Source organism: Hakea prostrata, chromosome 8 (assembly GCF_041222555.1).
Source record: "Hakea prostrata isolate BN-2017 chromosome 8, UWA_Hpros_2, whole genome shotgun sequence".
Classification (NCBI taxonomy): domain Eukaryota; kingdom Viridiplantae; phylum Streptophyta; class Magnoliopsida; order Proteales; family Proteaceae; genus Hakea; species Hakea prostrata.
In genome coordinates, this window is record NC_142607.1 from 41,806,261 (window position 1) to 41,832,802 (window position 26,542).

General features: G+C 37.3%; 4 protein-coding genes across 7 annotated transcripts; 1 reads left to right on the forward strand and 3 right to left on the reverse strand.

Annotated features, from left to right (window-relative positions):
- Positions 1 to 269: 269 nt before the first annotated feature.
- LOC149007956 (transcription termination factor MTERF8, chloroplastic-like) lies at positions 270 to 4,241 on the reverse strand. The gene is made up of 2 exons (XM_089166619.1): positions 2,822 to 4,241; positions 270 to 908 (listed from the first exon to the last, which is right to left on the reverse strand). The coding sequence occupies exon 1, from the start codon at positions 4,054 to 4,056 to the stop codon at positions 2,917 to 2,919; it is 1,140 nt and encodes a 379-aa protein (XP_089022745.1). The 5' UTR covers positions 4,057 to 4,241; the 3' UTR covers positions 270 to 908; positions 2,822 to 2,916.
- Positions 4,242 to 8,953: 4,712 nt separating this feature from the next.
- On the reverse strand, positions 8,954 to 15,665 carry LOC149007957 (uncharacterized). The gene is made up of 2 exons (XM_089164994.1): positions 14,368 to 15,665; positions 8,954 to 11,072 (listed from the first exon to the last, which is right to left on the reverse strand). Exon 1 carries the CDS (start codon positions 15,536 to 15,538, stop codon positions 14,399 to 14,401), a length of 1,140 nt encoding a protein of 379 aa, XP_089021120.1. The 5' UTR covers positions 15,539 to 15,665; the 3' UTR covers positions 8,954 to 11,072; positions 14,368 to 14,398.
- A 658-nt stretch (positions 15,666 to 16,323) lies between these two features.
- Positions 16,324 to 25,935, reverse strand: EMB1793 (LYR family of Fe/S cluster biogenesis protein). 4 transcript variants are annotated; one of them, XM_089164998.1, is made up of 2 exons: positions 25,360 to 25,935; positions 16,324 to 16,579 (listed from the first exon to the last, which is right to left on the reverse strand). In XM_089164998.1, the coding sequence occupies exon 1, from the start codon at positions 25,868 to 25,870 to the stop codon at positions 25,391 to 25,393; it is 480 nt and encodes a 159-aa protein (XP_089021124.1). In that variant the 5' UTR covers positions 25,871 to 25,935; the 3' UTR covers positions 16,324 to 16,579; positions 25,360 to 25,390. The 4 variants fall into 4 exon arrangements, with proteins under 4 accessions (XP_089021124.1, XP_089021123.1, XP_089021121.1 ...); XM_089164997.1 differs by having other exon boundaries at positions 16,324 to 16,583; XM_089164995.1 differs by lacking the exon at positions 16,324 to 16,579 and adding an exon at positions 23,326 to 24,216.
- On the forward strand, positions 18,348 to 21,073 carry LOC149007959 (aspartyl protease family protein At5g10770-like). The gene is made up of 2 exons (XM_089164993.1): positions 18,348 to 18,880; positions 19,818 to 21,073. Exons 1-2 carry the CDS (start codon positions 18,685 to 18,687, stop codon positions 21,071 to 21,073), a joined length of 1,452 nt encoding a protein of 483 aa, XP_089021119.1. The 5' UTR covers positions 18,348 to 18,684.
- Positions 25,936 to 26,542: the final 607 nt, after the last annotated feature.

Below are 26,542 nucleotides of genomic sequence, written 5' to 3' on the forward strand. Positions count from 1 at the left end.
ATAATTTCGTGGTGACATGCTGTGTTTTCAAATCTAGGTGTTAGGGATGAGAACTGTGGAATGTAAGTTTGCAATATAAAAACCATCTAGTATTTCTAACATAAATTACATCGATTATAACCTAATAATACGCTATAAATATTAATTTTTTCCCGGCTCCTTCCCTCTTCACATAACAATATACTAACCCCTTGGGGCCCTCCTTGCACCGGTTTCTTGAAAGGTGAACCCTGATGCAGCTCTCAAGGACTCCTTCAAGAAGTATAATCCAGAAGAGTAGAATGGATCTCCTGCTGGCAGTGTCTGTTTCCTTCTTCATTTGGCACAGCTCTGCAAGGAGAAGCAATGGCCATTAGGGAAGGCCTCTTCACTGTAGGACTACATTCACAGTGAAAGCTGTCTGTACCAGCCTGGTGGACATGCTTGATAATGAGAACCCTTCACCTGTTCCACTGGAGGTACAGCAAGTTATCCATGATATTCAGCAAGTTATCTAGGTAACTTCTGTTTTAGCTAAACTCATTCTGTTCAATGAAGAAATCCATCACATCCTAAGAATTTTCTGAGCAGTCAAACAATGTGGGGTTGTTTCCCAAACCATGCCAAGAATCCCATCTTCCAGGTTGAAAGAATATAAGAACCAAAGGCACTGGGTCTTGATAGAAATCATTGACTTGCATGATATGATAGTCAATCATAAAATAATTGAACCAAACCCATAGATCAACTTCTACACTACCTGATATTAACATTCACAACAAAGATCTAACACAACTGGGAATGCAGCAACTTTTATAGCAACTCCTTTTTCCAACCTTTGGGAAGCCATACGCAGTTTGAATGTCAACCAAGAACTTACTGGCAGTATAGGAGTCAAATGAAGAATCTACTTGCCAACTCCGACGACGCTGTGTTCATTTAGGGCATTCAAAATATTAATATGTATACAAATTGAATTACTCCAGTTTCAGTGAACCATATTCCATGATCTACATTACCCAAGGATTACAGAAGAAAACTGTTAGAACTCTGTTTCATCATAACATTGCCAGAAAAGAAAAGTTTACTGTAACATCAAAAAACTTACCATTTTCCATTTTAGTTTGAAAATTTATAATTACAACTTTTATATGGTCGATTCATCATCCTCAACAGAGATCTAATAAAAGTAACTGTGGCAGATTTATTTTTAAAACATAATCCCATTTAGTGTTTTCCATGAAAACTATACTGATGTAGGGGGAATACCTAGAGGCCGTGCTTCCTACAAAGACATGTTAGGTGGGCTATGCTAACACATATAAACCTTGGGGAAGGGCTAGAACAAAAACATGAAAGTAGCATCACCAAAAGCAACAACTTAATCAAGCACCAATGGGAATATACCACAGGGAACATGGGCAGCATTGTACTACAATGATTGCATGTCTTTTGACTATTCTGGAAATGATTAGTGCTCATCTAAGTATTAATGACACAGCCAATAAATGAAGAAGAAACCAAGTGATTCAATACAAGTAAATCATCAAACAGGGTAATAAGCGGATAAAACCACGAAAAAGGGTTAAGGGGGAATAAATTTGAATTCAATGGGACAGGGAAACAATATATAAGAAAAGAAATAAAATGGTTTTTTTTTTTTTTGGGGGGGTTGGCGGGAAGGGGATGGAAGAGTGTTGAGCTCAACTTAGCACCAACAAAAAGAGTGGAGAAGATGATCCCCACGATAGGGAAGAACCAGCAAATTTTTGTTGATCATTCACTGTTATTTTTACATTTGGAAATTAGGCCTTTGAAGGCTGAAAATCGAACACACAAAAGAGAGTCATCTAGGAAACAAGTATCATATAGAAAATCTCAAGGAAACAAATATAAAATCAAAGAAAATAAGACCAGCTCCTGTCCAACAAACAAACAGAAAAAGAAGAAAAAATCACTAGTAACAAAATAATGGGAACTCAACTCTTGGCAGAATTTCCTTGCTATGAGCTGGATTAATGGCCACTTAAAAGAACTATAAGCTAGCCAATTATCTAGGCTGGTCTATTAAACCAAAGACCATAAAATAAATCAATGTGGAACCAGACTTTTTGGTAACTCGATGGACCTTATAATTATGTGATATCATCATCATTTGGCCATATAGAAACTGAGGTAGATTGATCTCTTCAACGATATCTCAAGTATATGCTAAAACTTCAACAATTGATCATCCAAGCTAAACAAAGTAAAGAATGAAGCTTGAGTTGAATGAATTCAACAAGAGAATATTTCTTCATTCAAAATTAGCCTTCTGATTACATTCAAGTGTTGCTTTACATATGCAAAAGAGAAAAGAAAGGACTGTGAATTATTGAATACAAAGAGACAAACAAGTAAAAAATATTTAGTGCAAAAGCAACCAATGAGAGATGCATTGTTCAAATTGGAAAGATTGAATGCATATGCAATCAAAGAGAAACGAATTAGTTAAATGGGACACAAATGCATGGATTTTTTTGGGCCTTCTATTAATGATTGTGTGTTAGGTGGACCTGGATTACCAGCTTATTTACTGAGGAAATATGCATTGCTGAACACAGTGGTTTTGCAAGATGTATGAATGGATGCCCTGATTATGGATGGATGGGTAGATGGTCAGACTAAGTATGGGTAGATGATTGACCATTGGATGCCCCACATCAGATTTGCTGATCACATATGTGCCAAATTTTAACAAAACCAATATATCAAATGAAGCAGATGTTACATTAATGTCAAGAAAGCAAGTACATAAATGTTTACAAGGTCAAATATCATCAAATAAAAAAAATTCAAATACCTGTAAAAAATGTAAGAACAAAATCTGCAGGTCACTGATCCAATTTTCCAAATCGTTCCACATTGCGATTGTACTCTGTAATCAAAATCTGCAGGTCACTGATCAAAATTTTCAAGTCGTTTCACATTGCGACTGTACTCTGTAATCAGCTGAGGTAGCTGCTGTTGATGCTTCCAAACAAAGTTTTCCAAGAACCTATCTTCAGTCATTGTCAGTGCAGAACCAATACTTTGTTTCTTCATTAAATCCTGGGAGAGAAGAACTTTAATTACAGAATACCTTGGTATAGTTCTGTTCTCCATGCTGAGAAGCAAGATAACTGGGTTTTGGACAATTTCTGCAGCAGTCAAACTCAGTTTGTTCATGAAGAAATCCAATCTGATTCTAAGTACTTCTGCAGAGCGATTCAAACAACATGGTTGCTTTCTAAACATAATGAGAATCTCATCCTCGGACCATCCAAAACTCCTGAAAATCTCCCGTTTTGCTTCAAACGTAGTCTTACTCATCTGTGACAGTGTGCAGATGGCAACTATAAACATCAACCTCGAGGGGTCAAACCCCATTTCCTTTGCTTGCATGACAATGTCATTAAAATGAGATGGTTTCCAAGTTAGTAATTGAGGGCGTCGAAAGATAAGTCTCGAAATTCCAGGTCCTGTCACTCCCTGACTTCGCAAGATTTCAATATTAGGTCCCATTACTCCAAGCATCCCCTTGATCCACCTCAATCGAGTGAAGGCCGCAATAACACTCTTATCGTCATGAAGGAATCTCTTAAAAAATTCCATGGAAGTAACTATCTCGTTTTCCAAATCAGCACATGATAGTAGGGCTGGATCCTTCATCAAGATTTTTCCAAGGTCGGCCCCTAAAAACCCCATACTAGAGAGAATTTCAATCCTAGCGAAGGTTTTCTCAGGATCCGCAGAGAGTACGATAGGGTACTTCCTGATCATCTTTGAAATACAGGGTTCGGTTAACCCATGACTGTTAAGGAAGGCGAGAACCGAATCTGCGTTTGTGGTGGATTTGATATTCATCTTTTGAGAGGCTTTAACAGCAGATTCTTGAGTAAACCCACATCTGTGTATGAGATAATCAACCGTGAGAGACGGTGATTCTGTGGCATTTGAACTAAACCAAATATATGAGATTCGAATGGGAAGCAAACATGTTGATAACTTACCAGACAACTTCAGATCACGAAGCTTTTTGCTGCCGAAGCTAAACATTCTGGAAATGTTAAAAGATTAATAAGATGATTCACAGAGGTTCAGAATCCAACAGGCTGCGAGGATCGACTTCAGAATCATTTCCCGGTTGCTGATGGGCGACAAAATGAATGAGGGTAAAGCTGAAAACCAGGCTTTTGAAATTTCCACCGGAACCAAATAAAATGCCCATATGGAACATCTAATCGTGCTGGTCAAAATTTCACATGCTCTTGATAATGTTTCCGTACATTATCCGTTTAGAGAGACTTAGTTGTTATGCAAAACTAGTTTTTTTTTTAAATATTTCTATACTAAAATAACGTTTTTACTTGGAAATGGGGCGTTTGATAAATCCATTTTAACAATATTTCTAGAACACTATTAGAAGTAGTTGGTATTTGATAAAGTCGTTCCAAGCTTTGAATATGTTGTGGATAAAATATTATTGAATCGGATTTACCTTAGGTTCAATCTTTGACCCCGGTCGAAGACAGTTCGACCCCACGGTCCGGTTCGGCTATCCGGTCAAATCATTATAACGTGACGAGAAAGGAACCCTGTCATTCCAAAGATAAGCACGACCCCAAAAAATTCGGGATACGTGATTGAGTTATAAACGGTTACTACTACTTTGAGGAGTGGGTAATCGTATTAAATATGAAAACTACTTCTACCCCGAGATAATGGGACAAAACCCTACAATCGGATGGCCACCAAGAAGGATCCTGAATGAATCCAATGACCAAGAACAAGAGATAAAACCTATATAACAAATAGCCTACACATAGCAGAGGTGTCTGAATCGTTTCCCTTACTATCATGTTCAATCTTTGCTATGCAACTAGTCAAAGCTTTGTGATCAGTTCCTTAATTGCTTTAAGCTTCGGAGGTGGTTTCCCGACCCCCATGATCATGCCACATCTAACACTGTTTTACCCCCACAATCAGGCCACGTCTAACACTGTTTTGTGATTATTCACTAGGGATCTCAAGGCTGAGCAGATTTTGGACGTATCAAAATTAATACAATTTTATCACATTTTCTCTTTTTTTTTTTTGATAAAAAAATCTTTTTGATGTTCCGCATATGAGGTTTTTCAGACCACTTTACAAACTAGTCCGTTCTTAAATTACAAAACGAACCGTTTTAACAAACACCTCTTACAAGAATGCCAAAACTGTATTTTAAGAGCGTTACCAAACACGCCCATAACTTCTCTTTTCCGTTTAAGGCTTTCCACTACCGGACCCGGGGGAAAAGTGAATCATGAAATCACATGGAAAGATGGTCTAAGCGCTAATATTTCAATATTTGACAGATAAAAGGGCTACAGAGAAATTTTAAAAATAACAGGGACAAATGAGGGGCCAGGTGTGAGTTATTTGTATATGGAAAAAATATCTGAGGGGTTTCCCATGCAAATTTCTCAAAATCATGGGGGAGGGGTGGGCGCCACATCCCTTGGCCCTAACACTAATCAACTCAAACTAGAATGATTTGGAATAGAAAACTTATATTAACTTATATATATATATATCTGAATTTTCTCAAGGCCAAGGCGAAAGCTAGCCTTTTATGTAAGCTGGTCTCAGTAAACCTGAATTAAAATAAATAAACTTATTTATTAAAATATGTATATATCAAACCTTTTTCTTTTTCTTTTCTTTTTTTCTTTTTTTTTTTTTTTATTTTTATTTTTATTTTTATTTTTAAGGAAGGGTGTCAATTCAATACGATTGTGGTATTTGGCACAATGCTGAGTACATCTATTCAATATTATTAAGGTACCAAATGATAAAAGGGATACTAAATAATGATAATAAGGGTTTCGAATAGGAAGGAGAAATGCTGATAAAATATGAAGCTTTTTGTTACAGAAGCTATACATTCTTGAAGCGTTAAGCGTAGAATGATTTACTCCATGTTGCTCCAAGATTTGACCCCATCAAATACACCAAGAAGTCCTCTAGGTTAGTGATGGTTCAGCTATAGCTTGCTCAAAGGAAACAAGTGAGTGTGGACCCATTTTTGTCAACTACCTCCAGAGGCTAAGTTAGTTAGAACAAACAGGTCCCCAGAATGGGATAATTAATTATTCTGAGCAGAGAACTTGCAGGTAGGTTTGAGAGTTAATAAACATCACCAAATTCCTTGGTGGTTGGGATTATTTATAGCTAAGCTTGACCTTTGTAGAGCATTGGGATGTATGTGCGCTGACTTGGCTTTTCATGAGGTTGACTCGTTAGCAGGACTTGTCGACAACGGAGTCCACATCTGACACTGGAAAAGTTGACTATTGATGTTACCTCTCTTCACCTGAACTCCCGACAAGACGGTGGGAAACAAGCTCCAAGCAGATATTCTTGAGGTCAACATATTTCCTGATACGTATGGAGCATTAAATGCTGAATTTAATGCGAAGGCACGTGAGATCAAGTAAGACAAGAAGTGGATTCTCCGGGGACTTCATCAGTCGACTAGCTTCTCGTGGAGGGAGCCTTGTGTGTCTCAAACATGAGGTATTCCACTTGACTTTATTCATCGGGGCTTTGGGCCCAGTTCAAGTTTGTCCACACGGGCCAAGCTGGTTCAACTGGTTCATTCTCGATAGGGGTGTAAGTTTGGCCTTGATGGCCCTGACCTGCCCTAAGCCCACTAGGCTTCGACTCAAGATTTTGGCCTGAGGGCGGGTTAGGGCAAAAAATTCTAGCTGTTACTAGGGAAAAAGGCGGGCCTCGGATTACTCTTTGGTCCGCCGGACCTATCCTGTCCTGATTTTTTGCCTTGATTTTGTCCCTAATGCTTGATCTCAATTAATTAGAAACAAGGGCAAAAATATGGCCAATAAGGGCAAAGGCTAGGGACAAGGCCAAGTATATGGTCAATCAAGGCTAGGGCTAGGGCCAATCAAGGTTTAGCTTGGCCCTGTAGGGTTTAAGGTCAAAAATAATAATCATTGGCTCTGAATTAGGATCATGGTGGGAATGGACTGAGATTAGAATATATAGGGCTAGGTTTGAGATTGCAAAAGTCCGACCCAACTTGGCCTTGCAGCCCTTTGTTCGCAAGATGGGGACTAGTAAAAGTTGGCACAACACTACACTCCAAGCATGGAATTCCAATACGCTATTGCACCAATTTCGAGTTCCATATCAACACTATATACCGAACCATTTCTACCACCAAAAAAAAAAAAAGTATATACCGAACCATACCAAATAATATCATTTTCATATTTTAAAAAGATGTACGGTACTGTTTATATGCCATTTCTATACCATTTGCATATCTAACCCTACAGTACCATTATATATCGATTCTCGATTCTGTAACTTACCATGAACTCGTGAAGAACCTTCTAGATGAATAGAATGCTATTGAGAAAATCCCCACTGCCATGGGTGACTAAATGATAGACTGCTAACACTTCAAACAAAGTAAAGCTATCTTCAATATAGCCTCTTCCATGTCTGGTGACCACCATTTCTTGAAGGTTTTCTATTCCAAGTATGGTTATTTTGATTGACAGAAGAAAGATCCTATTGTTAGTGCACCATGCATGATCTTGTAGTGGAACAGAAACCCAGTAGATGCAGTAAACCTTGCTTTATGAAATCTCTTGTTAGAATGATTGACTAACAACCCCAAGATGAAGAAGTAGTTGTCTCTACCAGCAAGAAATGAGTATGTTTAAAATATTTTTCTTCCATTAACCTTCCCCAAATGGATTGCTAGGGATTGAGGAGCTCCCAAGCTTTCAAAGACAGAACAACTAAGTTCATTTTTTCCATTTCCAAAAGCTAAGACCTCCAAATCTTTTTAGATTGCCAGACAGAATTCCAACTGACAGTGCACTAGTGAACTCTCACCATTGGATCAAAAAAATTTCTATTTGCTAGATGCAACTCCATGACTGTTGCCTTAGTTTGAAGCATGACATAAAATATTCTTGCATGCCCAATGTAGTGGCTTGTATGAAGACTATTTTCCTGCTGCACATAATAATTTGGCTTTCTAGCCTAGCAATAAGTTGTGCACCCTTTGCACCAAAGTATCACGGTGTTGCTTCCCAAATAGATATGAAGCTCTGAGGTGGGGGTGATGTGAAACTGTGTAGAAAACATACTTTTTGCGAGGACCTGGAGTACATGGGCTATAATGTGCTCTTGTTTTGTTCATCTTCAGTTGTTGTCTAGATTTCCGACAATAGGATTCAATCCCTTCCTGAAATGGTGCAGCTTCTTCCTGTGTTGATTGACCAAAGAGTATCAAATCTTCTGCAAAAGCTAAATGCGTTAAACTTCCACCACTCCTTGATAACTGGATTCCCTACAACTTCTTGCTTATACAAGCAGGGGCGGAGCCAGGATTGAACATTGGGGGGGGCCGAATGTATGTGGGCCAATGTGGGACCCACTGTAGGTCCCATCTCAGAATATATTATTATATTTTAATGTTGATTCTACATTAAAAATTAGGTAAATTAATAGAAAATTCGTGAGTGTGAGAGAGAAAGGAATAATTTGAGAAAGAGAGAGTGAATACCTGATGTGGAGAAGATTTAGGAAAATTCCAAAGTTTGCTAACTGCTTCAATATTTTGTGAGACGTGTGAAGAAGAAAAAAAAAGGAGAAAAAATAGGAATAAAAGAGGAGATTCATGAGAGAATAAATAAAAATGAAAATAGGAAAGAATATATAAGGAGAAATTCATGGATCGTGAGTTAGTTTTTAATTAAAATTTAACCTTTTATTCCTTAAAACTAAGGATTTAATGACAACCATTAGATTAAGATTATGAATGACATTTGTACCCATCATCTTTATCTTAAATTTTTATTTTCAATTTTTGGAGAGGGGCCAAAGAGTGGTATTTCACATTTAAAGATAGAGAAATAAGGGAAAAAAACAAGAATATTCACAATTTCAAAAAAATCCCAACGTGGCTCCGCCACTGTATACAAGCATTTTCAAGATGAAGTACAAGTACTTTCTGCACACAAAACATATATACGAAGACAAAGAATTGCCTTGTCACAAACCCCTCTTGAGGGTTGAAAGAATCAAAAGGACTACCATTAAGGAGCATTAGGGAAGGCCTGTTATGCTGTTTGGCCAAAGGGTGGGAGGTACATTCACAGTGGAAGCTTGCTATACCAGCCTGGTGGATATGCTTGATAATGAGAACCCTTCACCTGTTCCACTGGAGGTGCAGCAAGTTATCTAGGCAATTTCTGTTTCAGCTAAACTCAAATTTGTTCATGAAGAAAATCCAATCACATCCTGAGAATTTTCTGAGCCAGTCAAACACAGGGGTTGTTTCCTGAACCATGCAGAGAAACCCATCCTCCAGGTTGGAAGAAAATAACAACCAACGCCACCAGGTCTCAATAAAAATCATTGACTTGCATGATATGATAGTCAATCAAAAAATAATTGAACCGAACACATGATACAGCTTCTTCATTACCTGATATTAGCATTCCCAACTCAACTGAGAATGTAGCAACTTTTATAGTCACTCCTTTTCCCCACCACTGGTAAGACATACTCAGTTTGAATGTCAACCAAGAACTTACTCTCACTATGGGAGTCAAATGAAGAACCTACTCGCCAACTCCAGCGTTGCTCTGTTCATTTAGGGTACTCTAAAATGTTAATATGCATATAAATTGAGTATTACTCCATTTCCAGTGAACCATGTTCCATGATCAACACTACCCAAGGATTACAGAAGATAACTGTTAGAACTCTGTTTCATCATAACCTTGCCAGAAAAGAAAAGTTTACTATAACATCAAAAAATTACTGTTCGTCATTTTAGTTTGTAAAATTTTTTAAGGTCAACTTTTATATAGTTGATTCACCATTCTCAACAGAGATCTAATAAAAGTAAAAGTGGCAGCTTTATTTCTACTACATAATCCCATGTTAAGTTTTTCAGGAAAGTTATACTGATGTAGGGAAAAACCTAGAAACCATGGTTCCTCCAAGGACATATTAGGTACGCCATGCTAACACGCATAAATCTTGGGGAGCAGTCAGAACTAAAACATAACATTAGCATCACCAAAAGCAACAATTTAATGAAGCATCGCTGGGAATATACCATGGGGAACATGGGCAGCATTTTACCTAAATGATTGCATGTCTTTTCACAATTCTGAAAATGATACGTGCTCATCTAAGTTTTAATTATGCAGCCAATAAATGGAGAAGAAACAAAAGTGATTCAATGTAAGTAAATCATACAACAGGGTAATAAGCAAATAAAACCACAAAACAAGGTTAAGGGGCTATAAATTTGAATTCAATGGGATAAGGAAACAATATATAAGAAAAGAAAAAAATTAAGAGGACAACTGAGCTTTCTTCTTCTTCTTCTTCTTCTTCATTTTTATTTTTTTCTGGTGGGGGGGGGGGGTTGTCGAAGAGTTTTGAGCTCAACTCAGCACCAAGGAAAAATAGAGATAAAACAAGAGTGGAGAAGATCCCAATGAAAGTGAAGAACCAGTAAATTTTCATTGATCATTCATTGTTCTTTTACATACAAAAATGAGTCATTGTTTCCATATAGGAAGTCTTAAAGAAACAAATATAATACCCAAGAGAATAAGTCCAACTTCTGTCCAACAAAGAAAATAGGAAAAGAAAAAAGGAAATCAATAGTAACAACTTCCTAGAATCGATGTGACTCTAGGAGGTACAGCTGCAATTTTCTACCAAAAACAATGAGAACTCAACTTAAGGCAGAATTTCCTTCCTGTGAGCTCGACTGATGGCCAATTAAAAGAACTGAAAAATAGACCATTATTTGAGCTGTTCAATTGAGCCAAAGACCATAAATTGAACCAATATGAAACTAGAATTCTCGGTGGCTTGATGGACCTCATAATTATGTGATATCATCATCATTTGTCCATATAGAAACTGAGGTAGACTGGTCTCTTCGACGATGTCTTTGGTATATGCAAGAACTTCAAAATTGGTGTAACATTAGGCAGAAAAAGAGATGACGCTTGATATCATCCAAGCTAAATGAAGTAAAGAATGAAGCTTGAGTCAAATGAATTCAACAAGAGAATATCACTTAAATCAAAATCAGCCTTCTCACTACATTCAAATGCTGCTTTACAGATGCAAAAGAGGGGACAAACGAAGGTGAATTATTTAATACAGAAAGAGATGAACAATCCAAAAATATTTAGTGCAAATGCAATCAAAGAGAGATGCTATAATAACCCCCGTTATCCTAACCTGAAACCCGAATTGTAGGTTTGAGAACCCGAAACTCTAGCTAGAAGAAGTTGTGGGCCATTTAGATTGAAACCAATGTTTCGGCCCCAGAGCCCATGCATCTAGATATTATTGATGAAAAACCTGCCTTTTTGGGAACCGGAAGAAGATCTAGTCGAAACCCGGATGGGTTGGGTAGGTAGATATCCAGTGCGAGAAAGGTCAAGTTGGTGGATGCCCGTGAACAAGGTAAAAGCCCTCCAAATGTTGGTTAAGGTTGTAACTGAGCTAGGGATCAAGTGGGAGTGCAAAACGCCTAAGTACTGAGAAGTACTAGTGGGCAGTTGCTTAAGACGATTGATTAACCAAGCGACCGGTCACCCTAGTAGTTGATTGGAAAATTGTGCGAGAAAACCCTATTTTGCCCCCGACACCCTATTTAAAGCCTTTCACAACCTAATCCTGTATTATTTTATTCTTGGAGACTGTCATGGACTGAGAAGAGTTACAGCACATGATTTGTGCAAGAGAACCTCCTTTCGTGGAGAATCTTGCGAGTTTGCTTTGACTTTCGAATCCAAATGGAGGTAAGTTTAACCACCCTCTTATTCTACTGAATTTTATCTTGTTAGAGAGTAGTTATTCTTCCTCTAAATTCTATGGTAGTGATCTGAATTAGTTTAATCCTTTTCCATCGATGATCTTGATTGGATTATGCCAAGAGGATGTATATTATATCCAATTTAATGGCGGATCTTATCGAAGAAGATGATGTGGATCTAAACTATTCCCTTCTGTGATCTGTAGTCTAACCAACCTCTCTGATGTTCTAAAGACGTGATTTAGACTTAGATTAAACCAAAATTAGATTGAGGATGAGTGATCAAAAATCTGAATTTCATATTTGGAATTCCACTCGAGAGTGGGGCGGTCGCTTAGGATGGTTGATCAACTAACCAACTACTAGCTGACCGTTTAGGTCCCAAAGGCTATATTGATGCTGTCTTTGCCCAGTTTGACTCTTAGACCCTAATGTAACTTCATAATCCTAATCTAGGGGTTTTTTGGGATTTGCTAAGGTGTTAGCTTGAGGGATTTAGCATGTTATTCAATACTTTTCCGCTGAGTCAGGTAAGGGACAATTGCATATATGACTGAATTTCCTAATATGATGACTTGATGATTATTCTAAGCATGGTGATAATCCTTATAATCTATTGTAATTGTTGTCATGTGTGCTTACTTATTGATAATGAATTGTGGATGATATGTATTGTGTTTTACTTCTTTCATGGTATGATGTGGTTGAATGTTGTGACTATGAGTTGGGGATTACTAGGGTTGGTACTCCTTGCTTGGGATATTAAGGGTTGTGGTATGACACATTGTCCTCTAATGCCCCCAACACTACCATAGTTGTTGTCCTTCATGACAAAAAAGTCTAGATACATGGTTAGGGCACCCTCACATACTACTACCATTTTGGCGAGGGTATTGAAGCCGAGTGATCCGTGATAGCAATGACGCGATCCTGTGGGCGTCCAACAGAGATAATCAGTCCATGAGGAGACACAGTGACCCACTATTTATCATACAAATGGTAGGGTTGCATATGTTAGGGTTGGGCTTATGAGCGTCCAAAAGACGACTTGGGTGTCGTGAGGAGACATGAGAGGCATCCGCCCTAATAATATGTGGATGACTATAAGGTTAAGGAATGGGTCCAAAAGAAGTGAGGATTTACATTCCTAGGTAGAGAAGGATACTGGACCAAAAGAGCACTAGGCATGAGGAAAAATATCTAGACCACATGTTGTATGTTACTATATGACTTGCATTGGAATAGCATCCCTGACATGCGCCTTGTGGTGAGAGAGTGTGGACCTGTACCCCAGCTATGGTTGATAATGACAATTGTACCCTTTACCCAGGATCCAACAGAGGTAGCCAGTCCGTGAGGGATCAAAGTGACGAGATCTACTTAGAGGAGGGCAAGTGTTTATCTTAAAGCATATTGCCTAACTAAAGACTCAAATAGTTAGATCATAGGGTGCATTCATAATATAGCATTTCATTTATTCATCTTTTGTTGATTATGTGATTGTGGTATATGTATGGAATTGTTACCTCACTAAGTTCTTTAGAACTCCTCTTTGTAGATTATTTTTGTTTTCTTCAGATGCCTTCACCGAAATAGCATAGGTTTCCTATGCGTGGGAGAACACCTCTGAAGAGATACTGGAGGCGTCAATGGGACATAGTTATGATCAACACGAAGCTTTATGCGGGTGCATAGAGTGCTCTTATGGCACCCATTGATGGGAAGAGGGACTAGGTGGTCCGCCACTTGGATAAAACGATGGAGGGTCTCATGACTCCTTTCATATAAAGATATGAGATAGAATATCCTAAACTAATGAAAGACAATAACAATACATGATAAGACATTTTGAATTATTTTTGCTTCTGTTGATTCATTTTCCATCCAATTCATTCAATATTTATTCTTGATTTTGGAACTTTATTTCTTCAATTAATTATTGGAATATTCTTTTGCTTTTGATTATGGGTTTGTGTGTCTTATTTATTATTGATAGTGTTATTGTGATCTTGTGGCTGTGAATCACACCCACGAGTAGTCGGGGAGGTTCTGATGCCGTCGGATGCGGTGAGACAGATATGTTATTCAAATTGAAAATATCAAATGCATATGCAATCAAAGAGAAATGAATTAGTTAAATGGGACGTGTAAACACATGGATTTTTGGGCCTTTTATTAATGATTGTGCATTAGGTGGACTTGGATTACGAGCTCATTTGCAGCGAACATATGCATTGCTAGATGTGTGGATGGACGCCTCAATTATGAATGGCCGGGTAGATGGTCTGACTGTGTATGGGTGGATGATTGAGCATTGGATGCCCCACATCAGATTTACTGATCACATATGCACCAAATTTTACAAGGAAATAAATGGAACCAAAAATATCAAATAAAGCGGATGTCACATATATGCAAGGAAAGCAAGTAGATAGCTCAAATGTTTACAGGGTCAAATACCATCAAATAAAAGAAGAAGAAAATGCAAATACCTGTAAAATTTGTAAGAACAAATTCTGCAGGTTATCCATCCAATTTTCTAAGTTCCACATGGTGCTTGTACTCTGTAATCAGCTGAGGTAGCTCTTGTTGATACTTCCAAACAAAGTTCTCCAAGAACCTATCTTCATTTAATATCAGTGCATTACCAATACTTTGTTTCTTCATTAAACCCCGGGAGAGAAGAACTTGAATTACAGAACACCTTGGCATAGTTCTGTTCTCCATGCTGTAAAGCAAAATAACTGGGTTTAAAGTATTAATTTCCGCTGCAGTCAAAACCAGTTTGTTCATGAAGAAATCCAATCTGTTTCTAAGTGTTTCCTCTGACCGTAGCAAACAACCGGGTTGTTTTCTAAACATACAGAGAATCTCATCCTCGGACCATCCAAAACTTCTGAAAATCTCTCGTTTTGCTTCTAGCGTAGCCTTATTCATCTGCGACAGTGTGCTGATGGCAACTATAAACATCAACCTCGAGGGGTCGAACCCCATTTCCTTCGCTTGCAGGACAATCTCACTAAGATGATGTGGTTTCCAAGTAAGTAATTGAGGGCGTCGTAAAATTAGTTTCGAAATTCCAGAACCCGTCACCCCTTGACTTCGCAAGATTTCAATATTAGGTTCCATTACTCCTAGCATCCCCTTAATCCACCTCAATCGAGTGAAGGCCGCAATAACACTCTTGTCATCATGAAGGAATCTCTTAAGGAATTTCATGGAAGCAGCGACCTCGTTTTCCAAATCTACACATGATAGTAGGGCCGGATCCTTCGTCAAGATTTTTCCAAGGTCGGCGCCTGAAAACCCCATACTAGAGAGAATTTCAATCCTAACGAAGGTTTTCTTAGGATCCGCAGAGAGTATCCTAGGGTACTTCCTGATAATCTTCGAGATATAGGGTTTGGTTAACTCATAACTGTTAAGGAAGGCGAGAACCGAGTCTGCGTTTGCGGTGGATTTGATATTCATCTTTTGGGAGGCTTTAACAGCGGATTCTTGGGTAAACCCACATCTGTGTACGAGATAATCAACCGTGAGAGACGGTGATTCTGTGGCATTTGAACTAAACCAAATATATGAGATTCGAATGGGAAGCAAACATGTTGATAACTTAACAGACAACTTCAGATCATGAAGCTTTTTGCTGCCGAAGCTAAACATTATGGAAGTGTTGAAAGATTATCAGAATGACTCACAGAGGTTCAGTCCATCAGGTTCTAAGAATCGACTTACAGAATCGCTTCCCGTCTGCTCGCTCACTGCTCGGCGACAAGATGAGCGAGCGAAATGCTGTAACAAGGCTTTTGAATATTGGACCGGTACTACCTAAAAATTATTAAAAAAAAATTGGACCGGTACCAAATAAGAAGCCTCTACACCATTATAAGCCCTTGTCCAAATTGGTCAATGTAAGGGTAAGATCCGTACTTCACAGTAGAGAAGTCATCGAGGTGTGTGCATGCCGGCCCAGATGATCTTCAAATACCAAAAAAAAAATTCACAAATAAATTCATCAATTTTATTAATTTTTTTCTTGTTTTTAGGGATTTAATAGTTTTAAATGAGGGGATAAAAACTATTAAATATACTAGGAGAATCAAACCCCGTAACATCTTCACTAAGAGGCATCGATAATTACCAAGGATAACTTTATCAACTTTCATAACCTCTTCTTTTGATTAAATAGTTTGAATTTCTTTTTGGTCAAAAAGTGAAGCCCTACAAATATTTAAATTATGTATACATATTTCACTAAGGATGAGCAAAGTGCATGTAATCTAGCTCAGATGAACCTCAAATCCCGAAAAAAAAATCAATTGAACAGATTTGGACATTGTGAATCCTTTATCAATTTGGTTTTGGCTTTTGATTTCTCAAACACTAAAAGAAAATAAACTCCGAGAGAATGACTTGAAATAGGAAAACTTATACATATGCATCAAACTTAATTTCAATAAGGGTATCAATTCGATACGATAGTAGTATTTGGCGAAATGCGAATACATTTATTTCAGTATTAGTAGCATGCCAAATACCAAATATCAGAAGGCATATCAAATAAGGCAGACATACAATGAAGATGGTGACTGCTGTTGCAAGAAATTTCTGATGAATGTGTATAGAATAGGAAATAAAAATGAACTGTCTGAGTCCAGCTTGGAGTACATTGACCATAAGGGCTGCATGTTCTATTGCATCGAGCTGTCTGACAAGAAAATCAACATTAGTAGAGTATTATGATATAAAATATGATGAGATACTGAAATGAAAATTTCCTACAATCAAAAATGCAGAAATCAGTTCCAATGATCAGACATGGAACTCTGTTTGCTGCAGCCAATTTACAAGTTCTCAAGACTAGCCACACAATATGAATGAACTTAAAGATTGTTTGCCTCTGAGATGCTTGAGAAAGCCCCGGCTTCTATTATTTGGGTGGCCGTTCAAGGTTTTGCAAAAACAAACTTCATTGTTTCAATGTATCTAGCAATCCAAATTGCCTTGTTTTTTGGGTGGAGACAACCACTGCATTAAGCTTCATTCGCTCTCCAGGAGGAGAAGCCCAGAAAATGCCTAAGCAAGGTTAGTTGAGAGGTTTGCTGGGAAATTCTTTTCAACCGACTGAGTTCACTTCCAGGAATTCTGGTCAGTTAATTAAGACTACAGTATTAACTTGAACTGACACAATCCTGGTCACACAGGATCACACTTTCAATGCCCATCAGAGTATCTGAGGTCAAGGCATCAAAACAGTCTCTCAGCAAAAATTACTGGGGTTAAGGCAGCATAGGAAAAATAGCCACTCAGGGCTCTGCTTGTTCGGAAGCCTCCAGCACCAGGTTTTCCCCTTCTATCAGAGTATGCTCATCAGATGTGAGAAAGGAGTTGCCCTTATGAATGCCTATCAGTTTAATTATTATTTTCTTCTATGACATAGTTCTTCAGTGAATATATATTATTTATTTTTCTTTAATTATTTATATTACAGTGAAAAATGTGTTTCTTCCTCCTTGGAACAGAGGAATGTCACAGTTTTTGTTTTTCTTTTCCCTTTTTTAAGGACAGTCTCAGATGAATAGATGGCTCAACCTGATCAATATAGTTGGAACTACACTTGCAGCCTTCAATATGGTCCAGTCTGAACTAAAATGAGAACAACCGAAGTTGGAAACTTAAAGTTTTCCCTTCAAAAACTTCTACTAGATTGAAAACCATTAAAAATCTCCCTGTAGCTCTCTCATCATTGTAGTTGCTTAAACCAGAAAAGGTAGCTCCTTGCAATGGTACCTGGTAAAAAGTGACAAGCACCTGGTAGACCCACTTAGGCATTGCTTTGTGGATGTAAATACATTGTTGCACCACACTGGTTTGGATCCCCCCCTAAAAAAAAAAAAAAAAAAAAAAAAAAAGGGGAAAAAAAAAAAAAAAAAAAAAAAAAAAAAAAAAAAAAAAAAAAAAAAAAAAACCCCCCCCCAACACACAAAAAAAAAAAAAAAAAAAAAAAAAAAAAAAAAAAAAAAAAAAAAAAAAAAAAAAAAAAAAAAAAAAAAAACTAAATCTAGTTCTGTACTCGTTTATGTTTCTGGATGTATGGCAGAGCCTTTTCTGTAAAACTAGTGTGTAAATCAAGTAGCAAGGTATCATTCAATTGACTGTATGAATTGAGAAATTAAAAGGGTAGCATCAAACCAACTAGTATTTCTTATGTATGACTGCATATGTCAAGTGCAAATGTTGGATTCTACTTTCTTTGGAAAATGATTTCCCACTTCCTCTTTCTTGACTCCTTTTCTCCATGACTGCAAATGACATTTCAAGATAGCTTTTTTCCTCTCCTTTTTCTTCTTTTCCAGTGCTAATTTCTAAGAAGTTTCTGCTGTCTCAAGTGCTGTTGACTACCAGATCTTCCATGTATGGTGTCACTTAACCTGTGATTTACATAATAGCTTTTTGAAATGTGTTTGGTGGGTGTAGGCAAAGTGGAAAATTTGTCTTAGAGAAGCCAATTCTAATCCACACATACAACTGCTGAAGGGAAAGACTAAGACCAATTATGAATCCTTCTTCTATCTCTATAGATAGGGACCTTAAGTTATTGGGTGTAGGCAAAGTGAAATAATTGTCTTAGAGAAGCCAATACCTTCTAATCCACACATACAACTGCTGAAAAAAAACAACTGCTGAAGAGGAAGACTAAGACCAATCACGGATCCTTCTTCTATCTCTATATATGGGGACCTTAAGTTATTGGGTGTAGGTAGGCAAAGTAAAATAATTGTTTAGAGAAGCCAATACACATCATATCCATGGCCATCAACTGCTACTCCTTCCCATTCCTTCTCTTTTCAGTTGTTCTTCATTTGTTTTTCTTTGCTTCTTGTTCTTTAGAGAAGGTAGAGGCCTATAGATTTGTAGAAATGACCACGAATCATGAACTCCAAACTCGTAGCATTTCACTTAGTTCCCTTATGCCAGTTAATGTTTGCTCTACTCCAGCTGAAGGTAATTTCTTTCAACCTGTTTGTATGTGTGGATTAGATGGTAAATATAAAGGGCGTCGTTTGATCTGTTTCTCACCAAGTTGGCTTCAAATTGATTTTTTTTTTTTGGTAGGAAAAACTAATTTCTTTCAAGTTTATTTGTGTTTATATGTGTGAAGATAGATCTGTTTTTAACCATTCTTATGTATCAAGCTTTACTCAATTTGGAGAAACCAATTTTGAGTTCTCCACATTAGATTTTAAAAATATTTCAAGGACTGATTTTAATTTCAAAAGGTGTTTGGTATCATTAGATTAAGTTGAATTCAAACCTTAAAATTGCTGTCGACTATTAAGTCTGTATCACCTCCCCATTGAGGGAGCATCCTAATGATTTTCCACCACACATATTGTGTGGGATTCATGTAAGACCCACTAGAGGTCCCACCTCTAAATTATTTATTATATTCAAATATGGGCTTCAAGCAATATGTGTGGTGAAAAAACCCAATGGAGCACAATGTGCTCTTATTTTGGAAGAAATCAATTTAAATTTATTCATGCTAAATAAATTTAATGAACATGTGATTATTTGAACTTTTGTAACAAGATTAGAATCAAACCAAGCAACTCTCTTTGGATGCTTTTGAAATAATAATAATACCAATGTAATCCTACGGGGTTGGCTAAGTTAAGCCAAGACCAATACCTCATAAATAAGAAGTCAAGAGTTCGAATCTCCTTTGGATTATACTATCGGTAATACAAACCTTAATAGTTCATATCATACGATACATCAAACAGTCAGAGGGGGCTCTATCTCTAGCCACCTTGTCAGTGCTTAGAGATGGATCACACTCTAAAATGTGTGATGGAGGGTATGAGGGAAACACACTCAAAACAATTATTTAACATATGTATACATTAATAAGTTTATTTTACCTTCTTCATGTTTTCAGGTTCCAACATCAGCAGCAAGTTTTTACAAGTAACTCACGAATATGGACCTTGCTCACCATTGAAGGAAAGGAAATCAAAAATCCCTAACCTTCACCAGATTCTCATTGACAACCAAACTCGAGTTAAGTCAATCAATTCCAGGATCTCCAACCAACACTCAAAAATAGGGGATTCTATAGCAAAACTTCCTGTCAGAACTATCAAAATTTCTGAAAACTTTGCTGTCAAAATTGGATTTGGAAAACCTGAGCAGAGAGTCATAGTAGAATTCGACACAGGTAGTGATCTCACTTGGATTCAATGCCTACCATGTAAGGCCAAGAACTGCTATCTGCAACAAGATCCCTACTTCAATTCTTCTGCTTCCTCCACCTATTCAAACATCCCATGTCACTCCAAGGCATGCTCACAACTGAACCCAGTGGTCAAGACAAAATCATCCTGCACCACCAACTGCCCCTTTGAGGTCTCCTATGCTGATGGATCCTACTCGCAAGGCTACCTTGCAACTGATACACTAACACTATCTTCCTCTGATGCCTCCTCCAATTTTGTATTTGGGTGTGGACATGAAAACCAAGGACTTTTTGGTGCTGCAGATGGGTTACTAGGTCTGGCCTGTGATCAAATCTCAATGATATCACAGACTGCTCCAGAGTATAAAAAGCTTTTCCCCTATTGTCTTCTATCTTCAACCAACTTCACTGGTTTTCTTGCATTCGGTAGCCAAGCGGCCACCTCTTCTTCCAATGCTCAATACACCCCTCTGCTAACAAATTCCAAAGACCCCTCATCATATTTTCTTAATATGACGGGTATTAGTGTTGGAGGGAAGAAGCTTTCAATTGCAAAATCAGTTTTTACAACTTCTGGAACTACTATAGATTCTGGAACTGTCATCACTCAATTGGCACCATCTGCCTATGCTGCTCTACAGTCAGCATTTCATCGAGCAATGCATAAGTACCAACTGGTGCCATCGCCTTCAGAATTAGATACATGCTATAACTTGTCTGGGTATAATACAGTAGAGGTTCCAACTATAGTATTGCATTTTGAAGAAGGAACTAACTTGAATGTTGATGATCCTGGGATTCTGATTCAAAGAAGTTCAACTCGATTTTGCTTGGCTTTTAGGGGAAATAGTGCTCCTATTCACTTGGGGATCCTTGGAATTCACCAACAGCTCAAATTTGAGGTGATATATAATGTGGCAGCAGGAAAGCTAGGATTTGGTGCTGGTGCTTGTAACTAATAACTATTAGCTCTTTATTGTATAAAGATGATAATAAAAGAATAAGAAGTGAAACTGATAAAGCATGAAAAAACAAAGCTTGAGGTACATGCTATAACCTGTCTGGGTATAATACAGTAGAGATTCCAACTACAGTATTGCAATTTGAAGAAGGAACTAACTTGAATGTTGATGATCCTGGGATTCTGATTCAAGAAAGTTCAACTCGATTTTACTTGGCTTTTACGGGCAATAGTGCTCCGACCGACTTGGGTATACTTGAAAATCACCAACAGCTCAAATTTTAGGTGATATATAATGTGGCAGCAGGAAAGGTAGAATTTGGTGCTGGTGCTTGTAACTAATAACTATTAGCTCTTTATTGTATAAAGATGTAATAAAAGAATATGAGTGAAACTGATAAATACAGGTTGGGACTACACTTGCTGCCTTCAATATGGTCCAGCCTAGCCGGAACTAAAATGGGAGCAACCAAAATTGGAAACTAAAGGTTTTCCCTTCAACACAAGTAGAACTTCTACTAAATTAAAATCTATTAAAATTAGCATACAAGGTTCCCCCACTCTGATCAGCAACCACACAAAGGCATAGGTTTCTCCAATATGATCAAGCACCTAACAAATAAATATAGATTTCCTTTCCCTCTCAAATGATATAGCATAAAGATCATATTCAGAGCAACCAGAGGATGTTAAAGCCATGATAACCATTCAGTAAAAAACAATACTTTTAAATTATTCTGGGTTAAATGCTTCTAAATCTACTAGCTCCTTACAAGATTTTTGCTAAAATTTGACCTTGATTTATTCTCACAAACCAATATGCATTCAGCATAGAAGAACCATTTTCGACTTGGATAGATCTACACTCGGCTTAACTATTACTCAATATAAATTCATGTGGAGACTGTTACTAAAGGCAGCAAAAACAAAAGCCAACTGCATACCTCTCGATGGCTAGCCAGAAACACAAATAAGGCTCAACATAAATGACACTAAACCATAGTTTCCAAATTTTGGAAACATGGGAGACACTTGGCTGAAACAGTCACCTTTACAACAGCCTGAATATAGAGTTAATGTTCTGCAAATCATAGGGCAGAAAATGTGATGTAGATCCAAACATAGACATACAACCAATTTTATCTCAAGCAAGCCCTTTAGCCATGATGAGCACTCAGAGAACAACCTAGCCAGTTACAAAGAGCCCAAATCCTCATAGATCAATACAGCAAGCCATTATGTCCAAGTTAAAAAGATAACCTTCGAGATACTTTAGAGGGACTTTTTAGTCCTTGTCTATTCTGCAAATTCTTGTAATTCAGTATCTGCTAACGGACACATTTCCGTTATTAAGATTCCTAAGCAATATGCAATAAATTTCTTTTACAAAAAAGAACTTTATTGGTTGAGTCAGGATCTGCAGGATCTTCTTATTAGGTGCTCTCCAACTTGAAACCATCTCAGCCTAAAATTCCAATGAAGCCATTACAATCCAATGGGTACAGTAATGAGATCTCAAGCTCTTTCTTGAAACAGAGAAGAAAAGAATAATCATATCACTGAAAGACATTATCCTCAGATATTCAGAAAGGGTTAAGAGTAAAAAGAGGGCTTCCAATCAAGTTTAAAAGCACTGTAGTTTCAGTTCCTAAAACTTTCACTACAATCTTAAGATAAAAAGGGCTACTGGCCTAATACTAAATCCCAAAGTAAAATAAGGAAGAAGGATCTCAGTCCTTTTTCTTTTCTTTTCTTCATAATTCTAATGAAGATATGTATAATTAACTGTAGGGTTCACAGAGAATCCTTTTATAGAAGAAGCAGAAGAAGAGAAAGATGTATCTTGTCTTGAGATTTGAAATAACATTTTAAGGTTTGGACCTTTCAAACTACTCCAATCCAAGTAGTGAACGATGTAACAAAGGCTTCAAAATCTTAGAAAACTTAAATACATCAACGTTTCTCCTTTTCTTTTTCCCCCTTCTAAAATTGATAACTAGAAAAAGCCCTCTTAGCTACAGGCACCATCATAGCAATAGGTTCAGTGAGTGGGAGAAAGGAAAATTCTATGAGGCACCATCATAGCAACACATGTATGCAAAACGTGACATATATGTTGACTCTAGGAGGAAAGTTGTCTTTTGACAACTTGGCAGCTCAAGATGTAATTTCCTGGAGTGTATTCATGGCATGGTTTAAGAAACACACACACACACACACACACACACACACACACACACACAAAAAAAAAAAAAAAAGAAAGAAAAGAAAGTTGGATAACACATGTACGTAAAACTTGACATATGTGCGGGCTCTGGGAGGAAAGTTGTCTTTTGACAGCTTGGCATCTCAGGATGTAATTTCCTGAAGTGTAATAATGACATAGTTAGAAATCAATACATGGTAAACTTGGAATCAAGTTCTTCTCAGATTGGTAAGGAAAAAGGCACCATCCTAATATGGTAACTTTACTTCCGTATAATTATCTTGCCACATTACTGGCATAGTTGATGAAGGATGGGAGTCTTTCTATACATCAGAATAGGCTTAAAATTTTGACCCTGGGCTTGAGTGATAATTATACAAGATCTGTGTTGCAGTAGAGATCCTAATGCAGTGAAATATTTTATTCTGGGAATGCCATCAGTACTAACAGTGAGGATATGAGGAACTCTACTGACTTCCTGTCAACAAAGTGTAAACATCCATTACAAATGTTTAAAGAAAAGAAACATTACACCAACCCGAGTTTTCACCCAAGCACAATTCAGGAAGACTGGATTCTACATTTTTGTTAAATGAGACTTCCTGAAACTGGAAGGTAGGAAGATGTAAAATGAAACCGGCATGAAATATGATCTATGATGCAACTTTGTTATGTTGAATAAAACATAAACCTTTGTCAGAGGACACAGCACACAGTCCCACAATCAAAACCAGCAAGATCTATGATATGCTAAATGTCATATTGAGCAAATAATGTTTCGCCTGTTTCAGGGTTTAGTCTACTAAGTTTTCATAAAGATAAAGAAAGTAGGCTAGAAAGCTAACCTAATGGAGAGATTCATGCAGAAGAAGAATCATCTTCAACATGAAATTATGAATCACTTCAGCTCTGAGATTGTTTCCACCGTAGCTCTCCTGATTTAAAAAAAAATAATAATACACACACACACACACACTAACTTTCGGAAATATATAACATGGAAATCAATTGAACCCAGATATCCTAACCATCATAGTGGAGGTTCTTTAACCAGAAATGCTGACCAACAATTCTTATGCCTCCCAACAAACCAAAGAAAAAGCCCTTCAAATAATGGTTGTGGCATTATATCTATACATTGACATCAATAAAACAAACTACCCGTGGTATTAAATAAGTGTAGAAACAAGACAATTATGTAATGATTTCATGCACCACCTATGGGATGTCCAAAGCTGTCCGGAACTGAAAGATGAACTGAAAAACAATTAAATTCTGTACTGAAAAACGATAAATTATCTCTTACATTGCTTTAAAGCAAAAAATTAGTTGCTTAATCACCAAAATCCTATTTCTGTGGTGTCACTGTTGCTTTTGTTTCTCAACAAACTTGCCAATGTAAGTGATCTAAAAAGCAAGCTAACATAAGCAGGATTCTTAGAACTTGCCAGACAAAATGAGAGAGCATTTTCAGGGAAACTTTTAAAGAGAAAGCTTTACCATGCACAAAACTGCAACCAGATCTCTTAACAGTCTATACTCGGGATAAAAGAAAACAAAGTCAGCTACAGTATATGTTTAGACAAAAACTGAGGGGAAAATCTATTTTTATTTGCTGTTGAAAGCAACCAAATAGAAACAGCAGCTGAATCTTCAAAAACATGACAATTGAAACTTAAAAGCTATCCCAACTCTGCTCAGCATCCACCTTTCTTATTTTAGTTGGGATTTCTTCAGCCTGTATATAACATTGTAAAGCAATGAAATCCATACAAACTTCTCAGGACCACCCTTTCCTAAATCCAAATCCCGTAAGACCAATCCATTTCTCAATCTAACTCAACAGAAGCTGAAGCTCCAGACATTTCATTTCGAAAGATTCAGACTGGAACAACTAAATCTGCCATCAAAAAAATCGAATGGTTCATATTTGATATTACCCACCAAATTCCCTCTATTTGAAATCGTTTGTTGGGTTTCTTAAAGTAAATTAGGGTTTTTAAGAATCACAAAATCGTAACCAAAATAAAGACACAATTTCACATCGAATCAATAAACATTAGTTACTTGTTCCTTACATTGATTTACACAAACGATTAGTTACACGTATCACATGCCACGATCTCTATTGTTTCGCTCCTGCTCCACCTGTTGCTTCTGCTTCTCAACAAGCTTATCAATGGCAGACTGAACGGAATCTCTACCCGTAATAATCATTCTCGTGATGACTTCAGGGTCAGTCTCGAATCGAGCTTGTTCAAATTCCTTCCGAGCATTCTCTCTAAGAACATCTCGCCATAAGACACCACGAGAATCAGGCCACATGAAGAATCGAGTGGTTCGTAAAACGTCTCTGTAGAGACTAAGAGCCTCTCTTCGTGTACTGGTGAGACGACGACGAGCTAAAAGAACGTCTGCTTCATCGTCGCCGCTTTTCTTGTCTTTCTTCACCACATGCCTCTCCAAAAGTTCCTCTAACGTATCTGGACCGTGATGGAGAAGGTGACGATGAATTGCAGGGTTGCATCTGATGGCGTTGTTGGCTATGGGAACTGCGAATTTTCGCCATTTCTCAACCCTTATTGCCATTTTCTCTGATTCACTGGCTTTCCAGATTTGGGGAAATTGGGGAAAGACACTAATTTACATTTTGGTTCGTCTCTCCCAGACTCAAGAGTTTTTTCTATATTATTTGGTTGCACGATACGTAACGATACTAACAAGTAACAAGTTACATACACTCACACAGCCGATATGATTCATATTAATATGTTTATTACTGAATATAATATAATATTCAATACAAGAAGATATCACCTTATCGACACAATACTTTAGGGCCTGTTTGATTACATGAGTCTAGAGATTTCAAATCAATGGAGTTATAATTTATAAAATTAGATGTTTGGTTGTGAAATGAAATTTGTGGATTTATCGTAAAAAACTATTTGATCGACGTTATTTTTGTGAATGTGCGAATGTATAACCCCTTACCCATAAATCTACAGATTCACGTTTTTAATGTAAAAAAGTGAATCTCTAGATTTCATTTACAACCAAATGGGTATAATTCTCAGATTCATGAACAGATGTGAAATCTCATGATTCATATAACCAAACAGGCCATTAAATATTGTTCAATTATCTCACAATTTCACGGGATTCTTATGCGTATAAATTATTTAACCATTTCAGACTTTTCAGTTAAGCCTGAGTCATTCGATTATATCATTCCACCCACCCCTCCCCCCAAAAAAATTC

What these genes read in the sequence shown, in the direction of transcription:
- LOC149007956 (XM_089166619.1), bottom strand. Translation starts at nt 4,056, where the DNA reads ATGTTTAGCTTCGGCAGCAAAAAGCTTCGTGATCTGAAGTTGTCTGGT.
- LOC149007957 (XM_089164994.1), bottom strand. Translation starts at nt 15,538, where the DNA reads ATGTTTAGCTTCGGCAGCAAAAAGCTTCATGATCTGAAGTTGTCTGTT.
- LOC149007959 (XM_089164993.1), top strand. Translation starts at nt 18,685, where the DNA reads ATGGCCATCAACTGCTACTCCTTCCCATTCCTTCTCTTTTCAGTTGTT. An exon ending in TTGCTCTACTCCAGCTGAAG is followed by an intron (nt 18,881 to 19,817) that starts GTAATTTCTTTC and finishes TCATGTTTTCAG; the next exon opens with GTTCCAACATCAGCAGCAAG.
- EMB1793 (XM_089164998.1), bottom strand. Translation starts at nt 25,870, where the DNA reads ATGGCAATAAGGGTTGAGAAATGGCGAAAATTCGCAGTTCCCATAGCC.